Source organism: Tachysurus fulvidraco, chromosome 1, assembly GCF_022655615.1.
Source record: "Tachysurus fulvidraco isolate hzauxx_2018 chromosome 1, HZAU_PFXX_2.0, whole genome shotgun sequence".
Taxonomy (NCBI): domain Eukaryota; kingdom Metazoa; phylum Chordata; class Actinopteri; order Siluriformes; family Bagridae; genus Tachysurus; species Tachysurus fulvidraco.
In genome coordinates, this window is record NC_062518.1 from 30560727 (window position 1) to 30585150 (window position 24424).

Genomic DNA, 24424 nt, shown 5'->3' on the forward strand with positions numbered 1-24424 from the left:
TAGTTGTTGCCTTGAATCTAGTTTGTAGCTCCAGAAGTATTCAGTGTCTTGATTCATTGGTGTGTTTTTAGGGTTGCAAAGCTACAGAGAAGACTAGCAGCCTCTGCGACCTTGGCTTGCTACTCTGGTGTGACGTCGAGGAAGTGATCTTGGAAAGAGAAAACATTTTCATTGGCTATTTGGGTCAGGCAGGACATTAATGACCATTTGGTACGGAATGTTGTTGGCACAGGAGGATTAATGGAGAAATAATTACAAGGAACTGACCTTTCAAAATGAAAAAAAAGGTTTTAAGTCACAATAATCTACTGTATTTTAGTGGATCTTATATATAGCTTATATGTCTTTTTTTTTATTATCTTTTAGCTTTCATTTCCTGTGTTTGTGGAATGCTGTGCATGTTAGCTGGAGGCTGTGCTAGCTATTGTAACAGTTTTATCAGATAAACGTCTTATCACTGAAGCTACATAACCCAACACATATCCTTTGTGCTCTGATCGAACTCTGCAGGTTGAAATGGGTGGCACGGTATCACCAAAGTAAAGAGGACATCCTCTGGCTGTGGCTATGAAATGTTTACGATGGGAGGGATAGCTCCCCTGGGAAGAAAATCACGAACAGCCTTGCTTACTTTAAACTCCTGTATAAACCTATACTTTGACTGGAAAATGTCCAGGTTTACAAAAGACCATAATTACTATCATTTGTGATAAGATCGACACTGTAATGTAAACATTATGCTTTTAAAAAGTATTTTATCATCCATGTGCAGTGGATATCAGTTGTATACCAGGCTCCAAACAGAATGTTTTAACACTGTGAAATAGGGTCATATGTAAGGAGGACAAAGCAGGACTGAGCTCTGAAGTATTTGTTAATGATTCATTTTCTTATTTGTTGACCATGTTGTTACTTTCAATGTTGTAGAACGTCCTTGAGAGAAGTTATTTCCTGTAATCATTTAGATTATAGCAGCTACAAAGAAGGGCGACTGAAAAAGAAAACAGCTAGCCTCGGTCTTTCTTGTTCTTTTCTTGAAGTCAATCTGGCAAAAAATGCAATAAATAATAAACCAGAAAGTCCTGTATTCCATAGACTTTCCCATCTAATTAAAAAAAAACTGTTACAAAGATATTTTCTTTGATAAATAATATAATAAATAATTTTCGGATCTGTTTATTATTAACCTTAATATGTTATTTAGATCACGGAAGCAGAACGCAGAAGTCCCTATGAATGAGCTGTTGCTAAAGAAACAATAGCACATTAAATCAAGCGCCTTCGTTTAAAACCATAAATCATTTTACTGCAGCCAGGACTATTGTCAGAACTGCTTTAATAGAAAATTCATCAACCCCTTATGACCAATAGGAATAAAGAATTTTCCAGCACTCAAGGCTAAGCACTATAAAGACATTGTATGTTACTTGTCAGGATTTATCTCTGTATGGTTGCTCACTGTGGTACTTTTTTAATGGAAATCTGCATCGCTGATGTAGCCACGAGTAATAAGATACAGGTAACACTGAATCTCCTTCCCTATCAATGAGATCCGCACCAGAAGGTCCTTTAGATAAAATTTCACAGGAAGTCCAGACCACTGTGGTGTGTGAGATTGGAATGCTGTTCCTCTAATTGTTTTTCTCTTCACTTTAATAAGCATAACCTTGGCCAGCTCACACTTCTCCCTCCTTGGCACTCAATACACACCTCACCTTGTGCTGCTTTCAGGACAGATGGTCAAGCGCTTAGAAGCACATTGACGGATGGTTGTTTTGTTGTTGTTTTTTTTTTTTTTTTTGCTTGTTCGCTACTTCGTCTTTCTAATCAAATTCTACCGCTGTATATGAGTTACCATGCTGTTTGTCAAAGGTTATCGTCATAGAAAAATGTCAGTACTAGTCTGACTTGGTGTATGGTACCACGCCCAAATTTGTCAGTTGTGTTTTGGGTGAAGCTCCTGAACAGCACTGCTGCCCAAACCAGTACCTGATTTCACCCTTTATTAAGAGGAATGACATGTTGACCTTGGCAGCTTGTGTTACAGGCAGAGTTGAACTGGCTGTTTGAAATGCTTGTAGATTTCCTAGTGGTCTGTCCTGCCAGTTGGCCTACACACTACAACATCACTATGCTTTACAGCCAATCACAGCATTAGCCTACCATTATATAGCACACCAAAGAATACAAAAAGCGTGTCATTTTTAATCTAATCATAAAAAAGTAAGCAAACTAAATATCGCCTGGTCAGAATTATGTGGAAATACATGAACTTATTTCAAAACTCCACATTTTGGCTCTTTGTGAGGATGAGGGAGAGACTGAAGAGGAGTTGATGACTATTTTCAGTGTCCTGTGATTTTTTTTCTCTAGCATTAAAAACGTCCTGCCTTCAAGACATTCTGCATGATCTGTTTGAAAACATACTAGGGGAAGTTTTTCCTGGAAATCTAGAACAGGGTCATTTCATATTTTAGGTTATTCTATCACATCTGATTGAGTTTATCTTATTTAATGTGTCTACACATATAGTACTGGTTTGACATTATCTTAAGGACAGATCTGTGTTGTTGTTTTTTTGTTGTTTTTTTATTTTCTTTAACTATTTTTAACAGTACAACGGTGTATCAATTTGCCAGCAAAATGGAAATTGATTTATCAGACTTTTATCAGTATAAAGAAATTAATTAAATTATGGCTGCAAATTATTCAGTAAACTGTTGGCTTTCAGTGTCTCCTCGTGGTCCATGCCCTCATTGCTGTGGTCTGTCCTAAACACGGATAAAATGGAAAGGTTTCATCAGGAAGGGCATTCGCCCTAAAACCTGTGCCAAATCGAGTATGCAGACCAGACAAGCAGCTATGGAGACAGAGAGCATCCGAAAGAACAACTGATGGCTTTCAAACATTTTTACTTCTGTTGGCATTACCTTACACATAATGTTACTGGCTATAGATAATGTATTCACATTTTAGATGCTTATGAACAAGCATTTGTGACATCTAGGGGAGTAGAAAATTATTAGTTATCACCATTTACTTTGACATATAAACATTAGTTTGACAAAAATCATAAAATATCTTCCCAAAACAGGCAAAAGATCCACTCTTTGTTCTTTGGTAAAAAGTAGTTAAATGTAACTTAGGCATAATGATAAAGGGCTAATAAACATATTTATTAAATAAAGACGTCATCAGACTTCATGGACACAAGTCCATCACAATAAGCCATGCAGGAGAAGTAAATATATCTGAACAGGACAGTATTATTCATAACGAGGACAGAGTCAGCTTGGAATATGGAGAAAGTGAAGTAATTGAGGGAAAACATTTGTTGGTCCAGAATCCCACAACTTTTTAATTTATAATCATTAAAATGGGCTTTAATGGGTTGATTGGTGGTTGGTTATTGACATATGCCAAAATGACTAATCCAGTCCAGTCCTGATTGTTAGGCAGATTGTTGTGAACATATCTTTGGTGATATTGTCCACATGCCTTTATTTTTCAAAACAAAGAGAACTGGTATCTGATTTTGTGTATTTCTGCCTCATACCCACCGTTCCTGTGATCAGTGGTAAGACAAAGCGGTAAACATCTTAATTCAAACCTTGTTAACCTTGAGTTGAAGTTTCTACCAGATTAAACTTAAGCATGTCAGAATAGACAGAACATTGAACTTTTTGCTGTGGTTCCCTTCAATAAATAGAATAAATGAAATAAAATTGGTGCACACAGGGAGGGTCAAGGGTAATAGTGTACCATGGTGCATTGCATCAATGACTTTGTTTGTCCTTATTGAAAATGGAGCTGGAAATATGAATGAATTATTGAGGGAGCAGCTGGTAGCTCTGTCTTAACTCAAGATCAGCCAAGCATTATTTCTTTGCTTGATTTGATCTGGATACTATTTAGCTTGGTCAGAAAACGTGTGGCTTATGGCAAAGAAGGGCCTTTGTAGCACAGCTGCAGAGAAGTGCTGAATACTGCGGAGTGAGTTGGAAATCAGTGTGCGTTGCTGGAAAAGCTCTGGTGTACGGGCTTGTAATGTTGTGTTTCATTCGTGGGTGTGTTTGGTGCTTTATGTGGTCTAACCCCAGTGCATCATGGGTGCTGGCATTGAGCTGCTGGAGATCCTGCTGTGTGGTTAGTCCCCACAAACCAGAGAGGTTTGCTGTGAATATGTGAAGCAGTTTTTTAATTCTTTATGTGGAAAAAAATATTTGCCTCTCATGTTGAGTGAATGAGAAAATAACCAAATCTAGTCAACTACATCCTATAATCTAAACCTAAATAATCAAATATTAATTATCTTTAATTAAGCTTGTGGGGAAAAAACAGAGGACAAATTATATTGTAGGACTGTATATTGTAGACTAATGGTTAAAACGTTCACAATTATTTTGGGAAAAAATACTGAAATTATTTATCACAATCATTTTACCAAATTAAGAAAAACTTATTTTATTAACGAGCTTAACTTTTACTATTTTAAATGAACAGAAAACAGACTAGTTTTGCTTTGTGTAGTACAAGTCAACAGCTTATTCTTTAGGTTTTAATTTCTTGTTGATAAAAGTAGATAAGCTACTGTGGGAGGTTTTTATGTATGCCACATAAAAAACACACATAGAGTACATATTGTATCATTTGACAGTGACTGTGACTTTATATTCCTTGCTCCAGACTATCACACACACCTAAACTCTCCCTGGTTATGTCATTTGATTTGAGCAGATGTTTTGTCCATCTACCCAGTCCTTTTGTCCATTCTTTCTTCTCCGTGTGCATTGGGTACAGACGTGTTCGGCTTATGTTCTTCCCTCCTAGCAGATTTTTAATTATTTACGCTTTCTTGAATATTTTTTGCAGATGTCACATTCAGATAAAGTCAGAATATACACTGGAGGCCAGACTGCACAGCTGTTTGTTGTTTTTAACATTTTTAGTTATCTTGTATTAACAATAATAATGATTATCATCAAAAAAACAAATGGGTGATTTATTATTTTCCCGGGTCAAAGTTGGTCTGTGGTGGTGACGACCCACACCAGCCACCACAAGACACACGAAATGACATACAAATTTATAGAAGAGGCTTCCAACAGTCATGTTTATTAACATTAACATCACGCAGAAGCCACAGATGTGTTTCCAACCACACTGGGGCAAAGCCACTAGAATAATGCTTGCTGTCAGTAAAGTAAAAAAAAAAAAAAGATTGTTAATAAAAAAAAAAAAGTTAAGTGATACAGCAGCATAGAAACATGTAAAATCTCAAATATTCCTCCTTGAAAACTCTGCTTGCTCTCATTTCCCACGTAAAGTATTTGTTGTCTCTGTTCCTCCTCTTGCATCTCTTCATTTTCCTCGCTTTGATCCTGACTGTGATTGATAATTAAATGATTAATAGCATCCTCTAGTCAATGTTTTATGTCGAAAGGTTACAATACATCACTGCATCATTAGACTTAAGATCACCTGTCATCCTCCTCATTTCCTTTCAGCACTGGGAAAGAACAAAGGGATTCTTAGAGAGGGACAAAGATTAAAAACAGCATAATTGGGTTTGGCAAACAATTCTGTTCTTTCTCATATTTGCTTTTTGTCTTAAAACTCTTTCATGTCTCAAATCCAAGCTAGTTAACAAAGACGTTCATGCTTTCTATGACTAGTAAAATTTTCTTTGCTGTATGTCTGTATAACTAGATATATCTGTAGACTATAATCAAATCATCAGATGTCCTTCTATCATTCATTTCAGAATCTATTTTTCCCATCAAGCTAGAAACTCGCTTCTTTTTTGAAGTGACAGACTGGTGTATTTATTTTCAACTTATCTAAAACAAAACATTACATCTATTAGACTAAGGAAAAGGGAAAAAAAACAGAATATTATTTTGTTTTTACCGGTTTTTAAAATGTGATTCATAAATAGAACTTTAAACAGGGGTTTTTTTAACCCTGTGAATATTAATTTAGTTTGATTATATTTAACCCCCTTTTTTTTTTTTTTGAGTGTGCATTTTCTATAATTATTTACGGTTTTAAATTGCTGATAGCTGATCGCAATTTAAAAGGTGAACTTAATATGTAAATGGGAACATGCTTCAGATATATTTTATTCGTATACATTTATAACTATACTAAAAATTATGCAATGTTGGTCAGAGTTGGAGGTTTGGTCAGTTTTTTGAGCATATTTTCTGAGAAATTTAATGTACTTTATGTATTTATTTATTTATTTAAATTAACTTTAGCAAATAAATGTTAGATTCAGGGTAAGATCATTTACAACAAAAAGCATATTTCATGAGCTGAAAAAGGGTGCCAATAATTCTGGTGGTGACTAACATTGTAGCATACAGATGTTTGCATCAGACTGGAATAAAGGCGAGCAGCTCCTTTAGATGCGATCGATATATAAAACAAAAATAGAAACTCCAGATTTTACAGGAAGCTGGTTGCAGGAGATCCAAAAGAAATAAAGAAAGTTAAGGATGAGCTTTTTTTCCCCTTTTACTTCACTTTCCAATCTTTTTGAAGTTTTCTTCATGGTGTCTGCTCCCAATATTCATTTGTGAAGCTCTCCCAGAGGAGCTTGTCTGCTACTTGAATACAAAGCCTCGTTTCCAGAAGGGAGGATGTTAGGTTACCGAGTCTGGCTTTCAGAGTTACTCACTGTGCCTGGAATCAGATTGCACCCTTTTGGAACGAAGGTCAATATTCTTTTCCTCTCCTTCTGCAGTAAGCGTTTACTGGAACTATTCAGTGGCTTCACAGAGCATAAACAGAAACAAATGAAGTCCATGCAGAGTGTGCATAATCAGGCCACACAAACTCACCAGCAGCAATAGTGAGATTTCTGCTGGGCTCGGCGCACAAAGTGTTACCTCTCAGTCGGCGAATGTTCTCGTCTCTCAACCGCAAAATTGAAAAATTACCTGATGTGCTTCCAAGCTGAAAATCATGCTTGCTGCACAAAATAAGAGTTATGTACTTAAACAAAAACCTTACTCTATCTTGGGTTACCATCTGAATCTCAATTAGCATATTTTAGCTTGTTTCTCGGGATAATGGGATCTCAAGCATGCACACTTTCTGACAAATATCTGCCTGGTGGTCCGGTGGTTTGGCTCATGAGTTTGGATTTTTGAAGGTATCAGGTGAGCATGTAGATTAAAGATAGTGCTACATGGAAGATACATGCTGTCCACATAAAGAGCCATTACATTTTATTTTTTATTTTTCTGACTAAATGTGATGTGTATATTATTTTCCTTAGAGAAGTATCACCTTTATGTGATACTTAAGGGTTATATTACTTAAATATAAACCTCTGAGGATATGAAATTGGCAGCTAAATGGCCTATTTATGCAACAATACAGACCAGCAGAATAATTGGACATGCACAATGATTCAAGCTGTTGTTTTGCCACTGCAGGGCTCTCAAGTGTCACGCATTGAGAGTGATAGTCACGCATTTGGGTCTTTTGTCACGCTCTCCCGCCACACGTCGTATTTCTCAGGCAGAAAAAAAAATGGACTATTTATCATATATTTAATATGCCGCAGCGCCCATAATGTATCTGTCCGCACCGCTGTCTCTATGGAACCGGGCAGGTATCAAGCGTGTCTCAGTTCTTATTCGAGCCTGACACTTATCAGCCAATCAAAAATAAAGAGGCTACACAATAGCCAATCAGAACATAGCACTATCTGGGTAAGATTTAACGCAACAACCAATGAAAAAAAAACATTCATTAGCGAGGGTATTTTTCGATGGCGGTTTGAACAAAACCTCAACACGAAACAGCTTGACACTAAAAATGGCTGGGCTTGAGCCGAACTGTTTTAAATGGGAGCAACATTACAAATGATAAACGAATCCAAAAAGGCAACAAACACTTACAATAAACACCACCAGTCATAATATCTCTCTCTCTCTCTCTCTATCTCTATCTCTCTCTCTCTCTCTCACCCACCCACACACACACACACAAACACAAATTAGTAAATAAAAATTGAACAAATACTTTTATTTGTTTAAAATGTGATCAGTGATCCTGGTGTTCCTGGTGAACTGGAGATGTCACTCTTGCCTGTCTTCAAAACTTGAGAGCCCTGCCACTGGTTGGTCTAATGTAATCACAGAAAGGGATTAGTACATGTTTCATGCTCACCTGGAATTAAGTGGATTTTAGACGAATCACTTTTCGTGTTAATATGCAATTTTTCTTTGATTAAAATATAAAAATGGGAAAATGTTATGTTTGCTTGTTTTCTGTACATACTTTGGAACTGGTTGCCTGCCAAGCTTCAAGAGAACAGAGAACCGAGGCAGATCTCGCTCATCTTTTAGCACTTTACTTAATCATCAGACTTTTGAACATGGACGAAAGCAGATTAGGAGTAGATTTATGGCTTATCTGGGTCACAGTGCCCGCTCACTGTGCAGACATTTAAAGAAGACTAAGTAATCTGCTTCCCCTTTGGGATGTAATATTATGACAAATAGCCATTAAAAAGAAGGTCAGAGTTTATGACAAATGGATATTCAGGGTTTTGACACTGTAATGAACGCCCATCTATTTCTTTTATGCCTGCTTCTCAAGTTTCTTGCACTTTCAGCTTCTCCAGTCTCTCCCTGAGTATGTTCCTGATCATTTGGCGTTAAAATATTCAGACGCTGTATCTCTTTAAAAAAAATCAGCCGAATAATTAAAGAAATCTTGTTTATTTTAATGCATTGTTTCTATAGTTTAATCAGAAAGGGTTTCATATGGTGTACATTTTAAATGTTTATATATCTAACCAAGTTTCAAACAGGTATTTAATTTAAAATAGTTTGCCTTTGTGCATCTACAGTAGATGTTTTTTGACCATTTATTAAACACCCAGTTGTTATTTTTTAGAATTATTGGAGTATGAAATTAACTGAGCTTCAGAAATTGGAGATTCACTTTAAGGTAAGTAATTGGAATGATTTAAAGCTTTAAACACTTATAATATTATCTGCCTAGCTAACTGGTAATGAAAAATACATCACAAGCACTGAATGAGCTTTGAATTGAAGGCTTTAGTTTGTTTCAGTTATGTCAAACAGGACAGATCTGAATGCCCGCTAAACTCAGAAATAATAGATTAGCACAGTCTTTGTAGTGAAAATGAAAAATGATTCTTACGGGTTGGATTATTTTACATTCCTTCAGCAGGCAAAAAAAAACAAACAGGAGAAAGTGTATCAATTAATATGCAAGAATGCTTTAACAATGCTTTAAGGCTCACATTTCAAGAACTGATGGTTTTTAACCGGATACAAAAGCAAAACATGACAGATCATCTCAGAAGATTCATATGCTGTGCTGTGCAACGGATGAGCCCACATTTGTCTGGGAGAAACGGGAATGCTGGAATGTGGGCCAGGATTTATAGATGACTTTAAGAGATCTTTAACGATTGAGGACTGCTGAGATTATTATGTGATTAAATCTTCCTTAAATCCTGATCTCTCATGCTAGAGGTGTGAGAGTCCTAGTTGTAGTCCTACACAGACCAAACACAGCTCACAGTATACACGGTAAAAATCCCAATAAAAGTGCTGACAGAATCCCAATCAAGTCACTCAGGCTATCTGTGCATTCGATCTGAGCATGTGTATTATGTTAGAGGATACAATACGTTATCTACGCTGCATTTTTTCCAGATTATAGAAATGGGACACATGTATCAAGTAAATAAAAGTATTCTGAACCTAGCTGGAGAAAATATTTCAACTTTAAAGGTTTGATTGTTGGACAGTCTGTAAGGAACAAGTACCATCCAGTCATGGCATAGGAGCTGTCAGATAAATATGGAAATATTTTCACTTGTATCTACATACAGGTTGATGTTGCAACATGAATTAGAGATAAGTCTTAAGGTATGTGTTAGACACAAACAAAATGCTGTATGGATCACCTATATCTCATGTGCATCTGTTTTTCATTAAAAACTGTGTACTGCTCAGCGCTACACTGAAGGGTTCTAAAAAAGCAGTCAGTATGAGTGTCAGATCATTTATTAAATGGTTATACAAGTATAGTATCATTATCAGGTATTCACATAATAATGAGAACTTTATACAACACCTCTGCATGGATCAAGATCTTGTGTACATCAGTGAGCAGCAGGTCTGTGTTACTTGCACAACAGTTGTGACGGGAAAGTTGAGACAACGAGTGATCCTTCATGACCCCCATGAACTGTAAAAAAAAAGTCTACCCAGTTCAGGCTATCTCAAGTTAGACCTTGGAATAGTGTCCTCAGAAATGAGTCCATATACAGTATATAACCCAGTCAGATAAGCCTTACCTGGTCATATGGAGCCATCTTGTGGGCTCACCAATTGCACCAAATGAAGTGTGAGGGTCAGGGGCAATGTCAGTCACGAAGCATACATGTGATGGACTTTACACATCACTGTTAGTAATTCTATAATCATCTTAACAAAAAGATCTGCCCTATTCACAGATGCTCTTCTATGTCATTTATTGTGATCCCTTTGAGAACATGTGGTCAACATGTTCTCAACATGTCTTTGGTTAACAGTAGTCAGTTTAGAAATGAATATAGCTTCTAATACCTTCTGTGGGGATGATCATAAGGTGCCATTTATAAATCCATCTGTCCTACTGTAGAATTTATAATGGTCTTGACTGGGTGTCTATGGCCTGGACATCTGACTGGTGTGTAGTCAAATTTAACACAAGGGACTGATGAAGCTGCCTTGTTTGATTTGCTTTAACATTAGCCCAGGACGTATACTGGAGTCCTCTATATCAGTAGACGTGCATATGAAACCCAGTCAAGTTAATGGAAAGAGAGAGAGAGAGAGAGAGAGAGAGAGAGAGAGAGAGAGAGAGAGAGAGAGAGAGAGAGAGAGAGATGTCAACTATTCACTTCTTATACAGTTTCTGCTTACTGGTGGTTTCCGTCTTGAGTTTGGATTCCAAAATCAAACTAATTGATTCTAAGCCACGTGTTCTCAGGAAGATGCTCAGAAAATGTTAAAGATTTAAGGCTTGATGACATTCTACAGCTCACCCACCTGAACACTAGATGTCAGTGTTCATTAAAGCAGTGAAACTGAACTGAATGCTAAAAATTTCCATCACCTTCACACACACACACACACACACACACACACACACACACACACACACACACACACACACACACACACAAACATTTACTCATTTGTGGTTTTATTGTTGTTGCTGTTGCTACCTAATGTGTTTAACATTAGGTCTTTCATTTGATTGCTGATTTCTTGGCAAAATTCCACACCTTATTTTACTCAAAGCTTTTTAGTCTGATTTATGATGCTGGGAATATTGTAGCATTGTTACACCTTATTAGTGTGTGTTATTCTTGTAATAAGAAAGTTTCTTTTACTCTCCATGTTAGTGTTTTTAGTTTGGTTACTGCTCCTGGCTTGGATCATGTGTGAGCTTTTAAAGAGAGATGATGTGGCATAATGTTTATCCTGTGGCTTATGGTGATAAAAGCATTATATGTTTTTTTGGGGACACACATCCCAGCTGATCTGTCATTGAGCGTCATTTACAGACCCGTGGTTTAGTAAAGGGATTACTTTTTAGATAGATGAGCTTCGTTTTCTCTATTCTGATCTTGCTGATCCACTGATATTTTTGTGGAAAAGGGCTTTGAGGGTCTGCTAGAGATGTAGATGCCTAAATGTGGTAGACCTCAAAAATAAACATGTGGAACATTTTCGTATAAATCTCTAAGGTTTTGAGAGTTGCATGTTAAAAAGATAAATAAAGTAGATGTTTTCCTAATTTTTTATTTATTTATTTTTTGTGAAAACACTACACCAGAGCACAATAAATCCCAGCTTGATTCACCCAGCTAGATTATCCCTATTAGCTTATCCCTGGTTATGTGACTCCTATATTTTAGCTCTGGCATTGAGATATCTGTCTCAGATCACCAAGGTGGTCCTGCTGTCTCATGTTAAGCGTAACATCTTGGGCATGCCATGCTTTTGTAAGTGTATTATAGATTTTGGTGCACAGCAGGATAGCAGGTCACCTGTCACTTCAATGGAGTTTTTATTGTTTTTACTATTAACTAGACAGGCTTCGTTCTGACCAAAGTAATATCCCTAAGTAACTTTACTAAGTAAAGTCTTTGCAGGTTTACATGGGTTATTCCAGATACTGCACAGTTCTTCTGCTTTCTGGCATATCTTGCTTTGTCTATGCTTTATTCTTAAATGGAACAGCCAAGCGTTATATCCTCTCTGAGACTGTCAGTCATTTTATAGATGAATTCTGCTGAAGCATGGACCTTTTAAAGTGATGGCATCAGAGTTCGGCTATGAGGAAAAAAAGGTCTCGAATAATGGTTGTTTAGAGGATTAAGAAAAATATGAGAATCCCTGCATACAGAATGTTTTTTGTCAAATTGCATGAACTTTTAGAAAATGGTTATGCAATCTCTCATGGATTCTCAAAACTTTAAATATGAAGTCCTCTGAGGCAGAGGATATTTGCACATAGGTGAGAATAAGAATTAGGGTGGACATGTTACTATCCAGGGTGTCTGAGACAATCAAATTTTACGTTCTGGCTAGATCAGGTTTTAACTATATCACCTGCTTCCATAACCCCCTCAATACACCGAGGTGCAATCTGTCTGTTGCTACAGGCTGTTAAAAAAACTCTCCTGCTTTCATACTCAACACATGTTTAAACACATTGAGAGAAAATTAAGATGATTGCCAGACACTAATAGTGCATTTTATGTGCAATGCAATTACAGAACACTACTGTATATCTTATAGCCAAAACTTTTTGTTGAAGGCAAAAACACAGCATGCTACTATAAAATGTTGCTAAGAGATGCTAACAATAAATTCATTTTGTCTTCTTGGTCTAACTAGTTTGCCATATGCTTTCACATTACATTAAGCTAACACTTAGCCTAGTCATCAAGCTTTCCAAACAACCAAACCATCAGAACACTGGAGAATATATGATTATAAATTAACTATAACCTTATTTTTATTTAAATAGCATAATAGTTAGCCTGGAAGCACAGTAATGGTAGCCATTAGTGTTACAGCTTTGTCTGTTGTTCGATTCGAATCGAGTTTACTGATGTCCCATCCAGGATCCATTGGTATAAAATTTACGATCCATGGTGACAATCTTTAACATCTTTCAGTCTGTACAGCATGTTTCATCTCATCCTTTTTTTTTATAAGCATCTGTTTATTTACAATTACCTTCCCCTCAATCCTGCACTTGGTGACCTCGATGCACACACAACTGAACTTACAAAACTGTCTTAGTGGCAAATATGTTTATCAAATAAATACTGACTACCTCAAAGGATAGTTTCAGATATGGCAAAAATTCAGTGCATCAAGTTAAGGCCTGAAATTGAGCCGGTTTGAATAGCAATGTTGCAGGTTTCATGTTCTAGCACATGTTTCCTGAGGCTGACTTACATATTTGTGTTTATGAGAGAGAGAGAGAGAGAGAGAGAGAGAGAGAGAGAGAGAGAGAGAGAGAGAGAGAGAGAGAGAGGCTCTTGGATTGCCCTAGCAGAGTCACACAGACCCATCAGCTGAATGCTGTGAATGCAATTGAATGAGTTTGTCAGGGGAACATTTAACACTGTGAACTCATGCACTTAGTAGATAGACATAGATTTTTTTAAGATGATTAAAAACACACTTTTAGAAGCAGAATGAACACCTGCGTGAGAATCTCCATTACCGCAGCTTGATCTCTCAGTGGTGAAGACAGATCTTTAGGAAGTAATGAAATGATTACACAGAGGAGACCCCACACACGACGGAAAAAAGACGTGAGCTTGTCATTGTTTCAGCTCAGCTGAAGGAGTAGCTGAGTGCTATCTGATATTCTCTGATTTCACTGCTAATTTTTTACAATGAAAACATGCTGCAAGCCTTCCAGTCAAACATCTCATTGGCCATATCCTATCATATCACTATCAAACTTTCTCTTAGATCTAATGAGCCAAAACCAACATAAAACTAGAGCATTAGAGAAATGAGACCCATATGCTACATATTTGCTCAGGGTATTGGGATTAAAAGATGAAATGAGATGTGGCATAGAGAAGATCTGATATGAACCAGATTTGGAAAGTTTTTTCACCATGTATAATATCCACATTTATTTGCAGTTCAGTTTAGTTAAGTTAGCTTTGCGAGCGTCGTCCGTATTTACTATAAATCCGCTTTAAATTTGACATGAACAAGAAGCAAGGACTTCAAATCAGTGAAATAGTATACTGTGGTTAAATTAGTTTAAAATAAGACACCAACATGAGTACATGAATATAGAGTCGAATAAAAACACAGAAGAATGATTTGACCAATGAGTGACTAGATCTGACAGTAGTTCAGCACCTCTTGGCTTGTAGCTTGTATTTGCTTCTCTGTACTTCTAATCAAATCATTTCACAGTTTTAAGAACATAAACGTGATTTAAATATAATATATTATTATTTATATTATTTAAAAAAAAAGACTAAGAAACTACATGTTTGTGAATGACTCATCAGTGTGCAAGCTTTATTATTTTTATGTATTCTTCTAATCCTAGTCAAAATGTATGTGTCTTGAGGGAACAGGAAGGAAAGGAAATATGGTGGAATGACAATGAAAGACTGCAGAATGTTTTTGGTTCTTGCTCCTAGTCATGACACTTCACCTCCGTGACCTTGTAAAAGCTAGAGCAAATTCTGAAACACAGCAGCTGTGACCAGTTGTTCATTGCTAAGCGGCTACACATACGCTTATACATGTTTGTCTCATTGTTTATGTAAGGTGCTACCATTAACATCATTATTAATTCAGCTAATTAATGCTGTTTATTCACCTAAATCTAACCCTATCCTTAACCTCAGTTAAGTTTCTAAGTCATATAGACCACTGAAATTCAGCTGTGGATGGTTTTCCACACGTTTTTCTTTTCTTTTTTTTCAGAATTGTGGGAAAGCAGTGGCAATTTTCTATGGTCTGATCTGCATAAAACAAGTATACAGTTCACCTAGTGAGCTAGCACCTGCTGTTACCTCCCCTGTAACCAATTTAAACTGTTTTGTTCTCAGCAAATAAGATCTTTTTTTATTTTCACCATAAGGAAAAGGAGCAAAAGATATTTTTATGCATTTGTTAGGTTTAATATCTTCTTGTGCAATACTCCATAATGGAAAGGGCAGTGGGTGAGTAGCAGGAAGTTACAGACTTCCCAATCAGTCCGACTGGCACTTCTAATTCCCATGGGAATGTTATTTAGGTAGACCACAGACTCTGAGTGTGTCCTCTACCAAGGTTTTTATGGGTGAATAAATCTATCATCTCCGGAATACCGGCAACCTCCCACTGAGTGAAAATGGTTTGCCTTGTCTTGGGGTGACTCGGGATTGACCAAGAGTTAATAGAGCCATGGTGATGGTATTTGTGTTCATGATGATTTGAATGATAAAGAATAATGTAAACAAAATATGGTGCCTTTAATTTGCCGTCTTATAATAATAATAATAATAATAATAATAATAATAATAATAATAACTGTATGTTATAATAAACAGTCAGATAAAGTAATGATGATTTAAAAAAAAAAAGAACAGTAGAATCATCAGATGTCAGAATCAAGCTAAGTAATACATGGTCCAATGGTCTAAAACGTGGTTTTGCTTTTACGAAACACTCCTATAACTCCATCTATATTCTTTGGTATAGCCGTAAAAAATATTTATGGCATGAAATATGTAGCATATCTTTCTAAATAGGCTCAGTGTATGTGTTACACGATTAATGTTCCATGTTCTGTCATTTTTCCTCCTCCCCAAGCCACAAAGATAAAATAAATGGGATATGGTGTCAGAGAATTAAGTTTTTATTTTAATCCCTGTTTTTAATGCTTGTGGTTTATTTTCAACTACAGGCTGTAAAATTCCTTTCTTGGGAAAAACATTTTATATCTAGACCAAGAAAGCAGTTAAAGACTTCAGTATAAATCATGCATTGAGCACATGCACCGTTTATTGGGGGTGCAAAGGGGAGGGCACAATTTATCCCCTTCAAACAGACTTACAGTTGTAACAGGACTGGGGTTTAGGATGCAGTCTCAGGACCCTGAAATTTAAGTCTGATTCCTTACTTCTGAATTCTGAGAACTACATGACAAATGTATGTCATTACAGAGCATTAATATGATAGTATATAACTAGTATGTAACAAGACAAAATGAAGAACAGTAATAGAGCATGAATTTCATTCATTCATTCATTTTCTACCGCTTATCCAAACTACCTCGGGTCACGGGGAGCCTGTGTCTATCTCAGGCGTCATCGAGCATCGAGGCAGGATACACCCTGGACGGAGTGCCAACCCATCACAGGGCGAGCATAAATTTGCATTTCTTTAACTGCTAAGATCTAGTACGTGCCTTCTGATGTACATGAATTACGACTCTATGCAAAGATGCAATAGCAGCCAATGTAGAATCCAAAGTAGGAGAGTGTGAAGGCAAACCCAGATCAGACAAATCAGAAATGGATCAAATCAGTCCATGAAATCAGTTACGAAATAATGCTCAGTATTTCAAAGTTATGGCAAAATGAGTGTGAGGGTCACAAAGACTGTACTGGGTTAGAGCAGGACTGGCAGGGGTGACAGCAAGTGACAATAAACAGGCCCATTGTCCATTGTAGTCATGTTTCCACTCTAATAATACTAGAAAATATCAGTGACCATCTCTGACATGACCCCAGTCAGCCACCCGCAGACCAAATTCTGGTTGAAAGAGCCTGATTTTTATTGATCTCGAACAGGTCTGCTAAATGTCTTGCCCATTTTCCCAGTGGAGTTGGTGAAAAATGGTGGAAAAAAGGCTTGGGGGTCCAGCTGGCAGTTGTCCCTTTGTGTTTGGGCTTGTGGTAGACCTCATTACATCATCATCATCATTATCATTATCTCATGGTTTCTTTCTTTTCTCATGCTCAGTCTTTTTCTCTCTTTTTTTTGGAATTGTTTATTTTATGTTCAGCTTTTTGATTTTATACAGAAGCTTGGCTTTGCATATAAATCAGCCTGATGTGAAGCATAGGAATAGCTGCTTAGCCCGTTATCTCCATAATCTTCTTCCCACACCGGTTAGAGCCAGCACAACCAATGAAAAGGCCTGTCATAAGTTGTCCTAACCTAACTTTGTTTTTAGATTATTTTAGAGCAGGTGAACAACAGTTTGTGTAAACAACAGTCTTTACATTTAAACTCTTCAGAGGCTAGCTAGATATTTAGTAGTGAGATGGCAACTAGTTAGATGTTAATCACAATAGACAGAGCATATTGAGCTTGAATTTAGCTTATATACTACAGTTATGGGAAAGCCATTGAAGCTAGACTATGCTTGCCAATTTTTTTGAATGAGGATCTGTCTTCAGGGCATGCCAATCACAAAGTTCATTTCCTCTTAATACATTTAATACCATTCATTCATCATTCATTTATTTTGGTGAACTCACAGGTACGCGATTGGGTGATTGGGCCAGTGGGTGTATGTTTAGGATGAAAGAGTTTGTTATGCTGCTCTCCACTGTGAATAATCTTGCTAAATATTTGTTTTGGAACGAGCTGTTATTTCTTCCTTCCTAAATTTGATAGCCCTGCAACTTTTTTAAAATGAATTCTGCCGAATCTTTTTCACTTGAAATGCATAAAAATCGAAACTTTATCTCTGGGTTATACTTATTCATGTGCTGCTTTAGATACATCGATGACATCATCTTTCTCCTGTGCATGACCTCGTCTTACTTGAATTAGAGTTAATAAGCTTGGAAGACCTTTCTGCTGATTTAGATATAGAAACAAATGACTTCTCCCACTCTAGCTGCAGATTGAAATGGCATTAGAGTTGTTTAATATTACACATCATTTTTAATTCAACGTTTTCGAATCCCAGGCAGCAATCAAATGAGCTGTGATAAAAATGATGGACTGATGGAGAGGAGTCATAACTAAAATGTTGAGTGTCTTTGTGAGACATCACTTTATTAGACAGTGGTAATGGTCTAATGTGAGGGAACTGAATCATTAGCTGCTGTTAATAAATGGTGAGTGATAATGACAAAATATTTTCACCACATTAAAGTTTTAATGGTTATTACTGGTACTGAATTTGTCCTGCCCAGAATGGTCCATTTTCAGCAATGTTCTTCATGAGAGAAAGTGTATTTTATTATTTATTCTTCTAAAACACTGGTGTAATATACTCAGCTAATTGGCCAGTAAATATTCACTATAATTATATAAATATTCACATAGTTACACATAACTATGTTGTAGAGAACACCAGTATAGAAGAATCAGGGATTATTATCAGGCGTCCTTTTTAATCTATCATGTTTTTAGTACAGCTTCTTTTCTATAAATCACATTTTAGAGTCTTTAGTACTGTCCTCCAGAGACACATATGGGGATGACTATCTCTTCCTTTCCTGAATGCACTTCGCCAGGCAGATGTTTTTAAGGAGATTCATTCAAGTCCACAGATTGTTTTTCTTCAAAGTAAAAAAAAAAAAAAAAAAAGAGCATAATTGCTGTGATTTAGGTTTAAATCTTTTGATGGCACTGTTTTATCTTATTTGTACAGATCACATAAGATGAACTGCAGAGTAAGGCTTTGGGTTGAAATACAAAGAAAAAGCAAGAGAATGCCTGCGGTCGCGGATCTGGATATGGGAATGTTTTGTGATTTAGTCATTCAATAGTTTTTCCAAGGTGACCATTGTACGTGGGTTGTGGATATTTGAGGCCGGGCCAAAACTAAGATTAGCTGGAGTGAGAAGACAGAAGCCAGAAGGAGAGAGAAAGGTAGATAGATGATGAAAGGCTGAGATGAAAAACAGTGGCTGGACCTGAAAAACTAAAAGGAAAAACAAACAAGGTAAAGTGTCAGAATAAGGAGAAAGCAAGAAATAAAGGGGGAATAGGAAGAAAGTGCGTGATTGAGTGGAACTATAGCTGACCCGAGTTTTGTGTTTGGTTTAGCATACTCAGCTAAGGCTTTCTCTGATTGGTTGGCAGGTTGGACCTGGAGGCTCTTGGGGCTTGAAGCACCCCTCTGACTGCTCTGAAAAAGAGGCTGAGAAATAGGCAAAGCAGAAAAAGAGAGAGAGAGAGGGAGAGAGAGCTGGAACTGCAGTCACATCGACTCTATCAGCAACTGAGAGTGGAGCCCTAAACGCTCTGCATGCACTTACACACACTTGCATACACTCACACACGTGTGCTAGTCTCTACGCTTCCCTCTAGGCATGGACCAACCCACTGCTGCTGTCATGTTGCTGGCTTCTCTTGTGCTTCTGGTACAGTTCCTTAACTTTATTTCTGTTTACTCAGTTACAGAGATTTCCAGGTGTTTATTACCTTAGTTTGTGCTCTTGTCATTTACTGTTTTCTATGTGATTCGGAGCCTCATTTGACTTTTAAGTGGGACTTTTAATGACAACAAAGATAAGTGTTAATAAAATAATGCATTAGATGAAAGGAATGTTGTGTTCGTATGAAGGTTCATTTTTAAGACGTCTTATATGATGGAGGTGTTTTTCCATGAAGACTTTGTACAATCATTTCCACTAAGGAAAAATATGTTACTGTTGTTCTCCTGATAAAACTGATGTCTTCATTGGTTGGAAGTCTTTGCAAGACAGTTTATAAAAAAGTAGACTATGAAATCCACATATACAGCATATCACGCTTGAATGGACACAAGGGTTTAAACAGATGTGAGGTGATCATGTGAATTCTCAATTAAATAGCTCATAGCGTGTATGTTGATGTAACCCAGAGTTTGTGAAAGTGAGCTTTATTTTGGAGGCTCTGCTAACCGTAGGTCCTCTTCAGCCAATTCTCCAGTATTTACTCATGGTTTGGGAATGTCAGCCATGTCACCTTTACATAATTAATCTAAAATACTGCTATTAGAAATTTTAAGGTTATCTGGAAAGTAAAAATGCATCACACTATAATAAGCTTACATTTATAAGTATGAGCACGGTCCCAGGTGGAATAATCAGTCAGGGCTCAAGTGAAAACAGATTGATGAAAAGGCAAGGTGTAATGTGTCAAAGCAGTAAAAAAGATCCTGGGACTTCATTAGAGTGACAGGTTGTGACAGGTTCTAAATTTAGAAAAATAACTGTAAATCAAACAAATCACATACTGGACACCATATGTTACCAGGGCTTTAAAATAAAAAAGAAGACTGGCTTTTAACAATCTTGTGATGAAAACAATTCAGCTTGACTGTTAACAAATCCCAGGAAGTCAGAGGACAAAAACATTAAGTATAAAAAAAAAGCCTGTGTTAAGTGCTCAATATTTAATGCTTTGTTGCAACTGTGGACGTTTCACAAACTTTGCCTGAAATGACGACTGCAAATAACGAATTAACTTACTAACTGTCATTCATTCACCATTCATTCATTTATCTATTCGCTCATTCATTCATCATTATTCTGCACCAACACGACGCATCCTATTTTTTTATATTTTAAAGTTTTAATAGATTTAATTCAAGTCAGAAAAGCTAAAGGATTAAATTCATTGCAATTAACAAATTACAAATAAGTAGTCATATTTGCAGGTGAGAATTACAGTTCAAAAATAAACATCCCATTTTTCTGATGGAAAATTAAGCTTTGAAAATAGGCTTTAGTCACCGTCAAAGATTGCCAGTGCTTAACGATCATTATCAGTGCAGCTTCAAAACACTGTTAATAAAGTGAATGATAAGAAGAAGCAGTTTTTGAATTATATCAGAAACCATATCATTTTTGCCTTTAGCTGAATTTGGTTATCTTTGTCAAATACGTATCCTTTCAGTACAGTAAAGTTTGATGCAGCAGGTGTGGTTCCCATTGTCACAGTATGCAGGCAGCATGATACCTGCCTCAATAGCTCACTTTGCAAATTTACTGATTGCTTTCAAAAGAAACTGGACAAGTGATACATTAAATGTAAGCAATAAGTTTATTTATTCAAATGTGGCCTTAACTGAAATCATTTCAAACAGTCCTTTGCCAATATGACTTTCTCCATGCTTCATCTGCCATGTTTAGATCTAGGTAACCTCCTCTATTGTCTGTAGTATTGAAAGAGTTTGATATGTTTGTGGTATTCCCTCTTAAATAATCTGTACCTTCTATGAATAATGCAGTGTTTTTGTTACTTGCCCAAAGAAAACAAACTAACGCTGTCATTATCTTATATCTTGAGCTTTCATTGTGGGGGTTATTCTTTATCCTTAACTAAACAGGATGCCATATTTCTGGGATGGAGCCAATACTTTGATGTATTTTTTTTCCAAAGATCCTGCCAGGCTTTTGCTTAGCAGGTTCAGTCTGGGGATATAAATGATCCATTATTTTTGCTACTTGGCTAAAGAAACCATTTAGCAGCTCAGTGGGTATTTCAGAGCAGGTGTTTTTCACAGGATCTTTTCATCCTTTGGTCCCAGCCGGGACACCACTGCTGACCGCCATCATGGGTGTAATCCTGCAAAGGGAGCTTCCTTAAATTCATTCCCTCTGCTCTTTCGTGCACTTAAATAGCCCCCATTTGTAATGTTGGCTGATGCTGAAATGTCCATTATTCTTGTGAGAACTAGTGAGTAACAATAAGTTCACTGGGGACATTTCCATACTCCAGAGAGCACTTATGAGTAGCACAGCTTTAGATCAATCACAGGTTGAGACATTTCTTTGTTCCCTCTGAATCTTGGTTTAGCCTGGCTGTCTACTGTCACCATAGTGATCTAAGAGACTAACAATTCTCTAAACACAGCACACATGTCTTTACTTGCATCTTTTTATCTGTGGATGAGACCCACTTGAGTGTGTGACAACTTTACGCTTATTTGTTTCATTTGTTTCATAACTGACCAAATGAGGTGAAATATTCTACAGCTTGATGAGTCCCATGTGAAAATAGCATTACTTTTTGATCTGTGATCTTTGGCTTCAAACCAGTTATGAAGCCGCTGCTCTATTGGCTGTCACGGCATGCCTGAGATGCACATTGTCCTTGCAAGTGCTGAATTCAAGTTCTCATAATATTGATCTTGGAACCAGAGTCCTATCTCATATATCCTCTGAGTGAAATTCTCCTCTCTCCACAATTATCAGGAGAGGGAAAAAATAGGCTTGAGCTTGTTAAGAAAGGCGTAGTGTTTCACACTGAAGTGGACGACTCTGAGGCCTGACAGAAATAAGTTGAAGGAAACATGAGAGCTTTGTCTATTTCCTAGTAGGCATTTTTGTCTTCTATTCACTCGTAGATAGACACCTGCCTATTTTCACTGGCTTACAAGTTTCTGGTCTCTGAGGGTTGCATTTCAAAGACACATTAACAACCTAGCTAGTTAGGTAGATAAAAATAGCATGGAATCGTTTAGCATAAAATGGCTAATTTCATCCTTTTTAATTTGGGAAAGGACAGTGTTATAAGGGCAGTGTTCAAACTTGTGCTCAAACTGTTGCAAATGTCCTAGTTTGTGAGAAAAACATAGTAGAGTTAATATCATTACCTAACCTGTCCACTGCCTCTCTCCATGCATAAGCAAAAAGTCTACAAAAAAAATAATATAAAGTTCATATCTGTCAAAAATACCTCAGGCACTCAGAGTTGTCAATGATCTCCTTTATTGAAAGGTTGATACATACAGTTAGATTCGGCCCATCACCTTCCCACATATACATGCCACCACTTTTACTGTTGTCTGAACATCCTTAACTGTATTCCTTCTATATTTGAGTTCAATTAAATGCATGCTATAAAGAGTGCTCAAGGAAACTTTTGGCTGATGAAGCATGACTTGCTGAATCCCTTTAATTAACTAAGTGTCAATACACTATTTTAAAGCACTATAATTGGAGCTAGTTGAAGCACTTGACCTCACATTGTTGCGTTACATGTGTGGATCTGATCTGTCAATGATGACGTGTATTTTAAAGGACTATACTGTGAACCAGCTAGGTTGTCTTTCCTAACTTTGAGTTTATATTGCCAATCAAGAAGTGAGTTAAAGGTGTTGACAGGATGAATGTAGAAATTTGCTAAGCTTCACTGGAGAAGAGTGGATATTGTGGCTACATGAAAAAAAATTGGGGCAGGAATTTGTGTGAACGTTGAATGAATAAGTGCATACAGATTGTATGATCACTGAACTTATACATGTTCATAATACACTATGATGAACAATGAATGTGTTCATTCTTTCTGTCATTTTCCCACTCCTATTGCCACAATCTCTAGAACTCACGGACAGCACGGTCAGAAGAGGACAGAGACACTCTGTGGGATGCCTGGGGCACATGGAGCGAATGTTCACGCACTTGCGGTGGAGGAGCTTCCTATTCTCTCAGACGCTGCCTTACTTCCAAGTAAGCCACTTCCTTATACTCTGCCTGAGTTCATTTTATGATAAAGAGCTTCCTGTTACATCTCATAATTCTGTTAGTCTGTAAAGCATATTTGGGCTACATAAAGACAGATGTAGCTACATCATTGAAAATTACAAAATACCAATATATGAATTTAGAAAAAATTATATATATATATATATATATATATATATATATATATATATATATATATATATATATATATATATATATATATACTGCAAAAATGTTGTCATTAATATATACTAACATTAGCTTTGTTGTAGAAATTTTTGAAAACTCCATCTTGGTATGTTTATATTGTAAATAGGTTCGTTCAGTAAGATATTGTATGTAGTGCGGAAATCTTCTTGTATTTTATATATATATGTATGTATGTATGCATATATATATATATATAAATATGTGTGTGTGTGTGTGTGTGTGTGTGTGTGTGTGTGTGTGTGTATATATATATATATATATATATATATATATATATATATATATATATATATATATATATGTTTTTTGCTTGTGTATGTTTAATGTGTATTTTAGTCATCCAGTGCAATGTAACTATGCTTAGTACATAGTAAAGGAATTATTTTTGACTTGCCCTTTGGGAACTTAATTGATGCTTGAAAAGTCCCTGATGTCCCTTGAAAATGACACCATCATGAAAATATCCATGGATAATTTGTAGAATACACTTAAAGAAGTCAGGTATAATCTTTCAATTATAATAGCACTCAACTGGTTCCCATTAATATCTTTCAATGAAATGAAAGTGAGTGCTTCTCACTGCATGGTTTAATATGGTCTAAATTGACAAGGACATGCTTTTAATGATGCAAGTAAATCACTGCATGAAAACTTCTCCCATGGGCTGTAATAGAAGTGCTCAAAATACATTTTATTTGACTTTTA

The 24424-nt window shown here is 36.5% G+C and overlaps 1 protein-coding gene across 4 annotated transcripts in view; it reads left to right on the forward strand.

Annotated features, from left to right (window-relative positions):
• Positions 1-24424, forward strand: part of LOC113657533 (ADAMTS-like protein 1) — a 99861-nt gene that overhangs the window by 41855 nt on the left and 33582 nt on the right. For 3 of the 4 annotated variants that reach the window (XR_007144360.1, XM_027169457.2, XM_047820575.1), the window contains exon 3: positions 23367-23494. Coding sequence is in view for 3 of the 4 variants with exons in the window: in XM_027169457.2 (XP_027025258.2) it covers positions 23367-23494 (128 nt within the window). In the remaining variant the exon portion in view is untranslated. Of the gene's footprint in view, positions 1-19215; positions 19418-23366; positions 23495-24424 lie in introns of those variants that run through there. The other variant, XM_047820579.1, reaches the window with a different exon arrangement.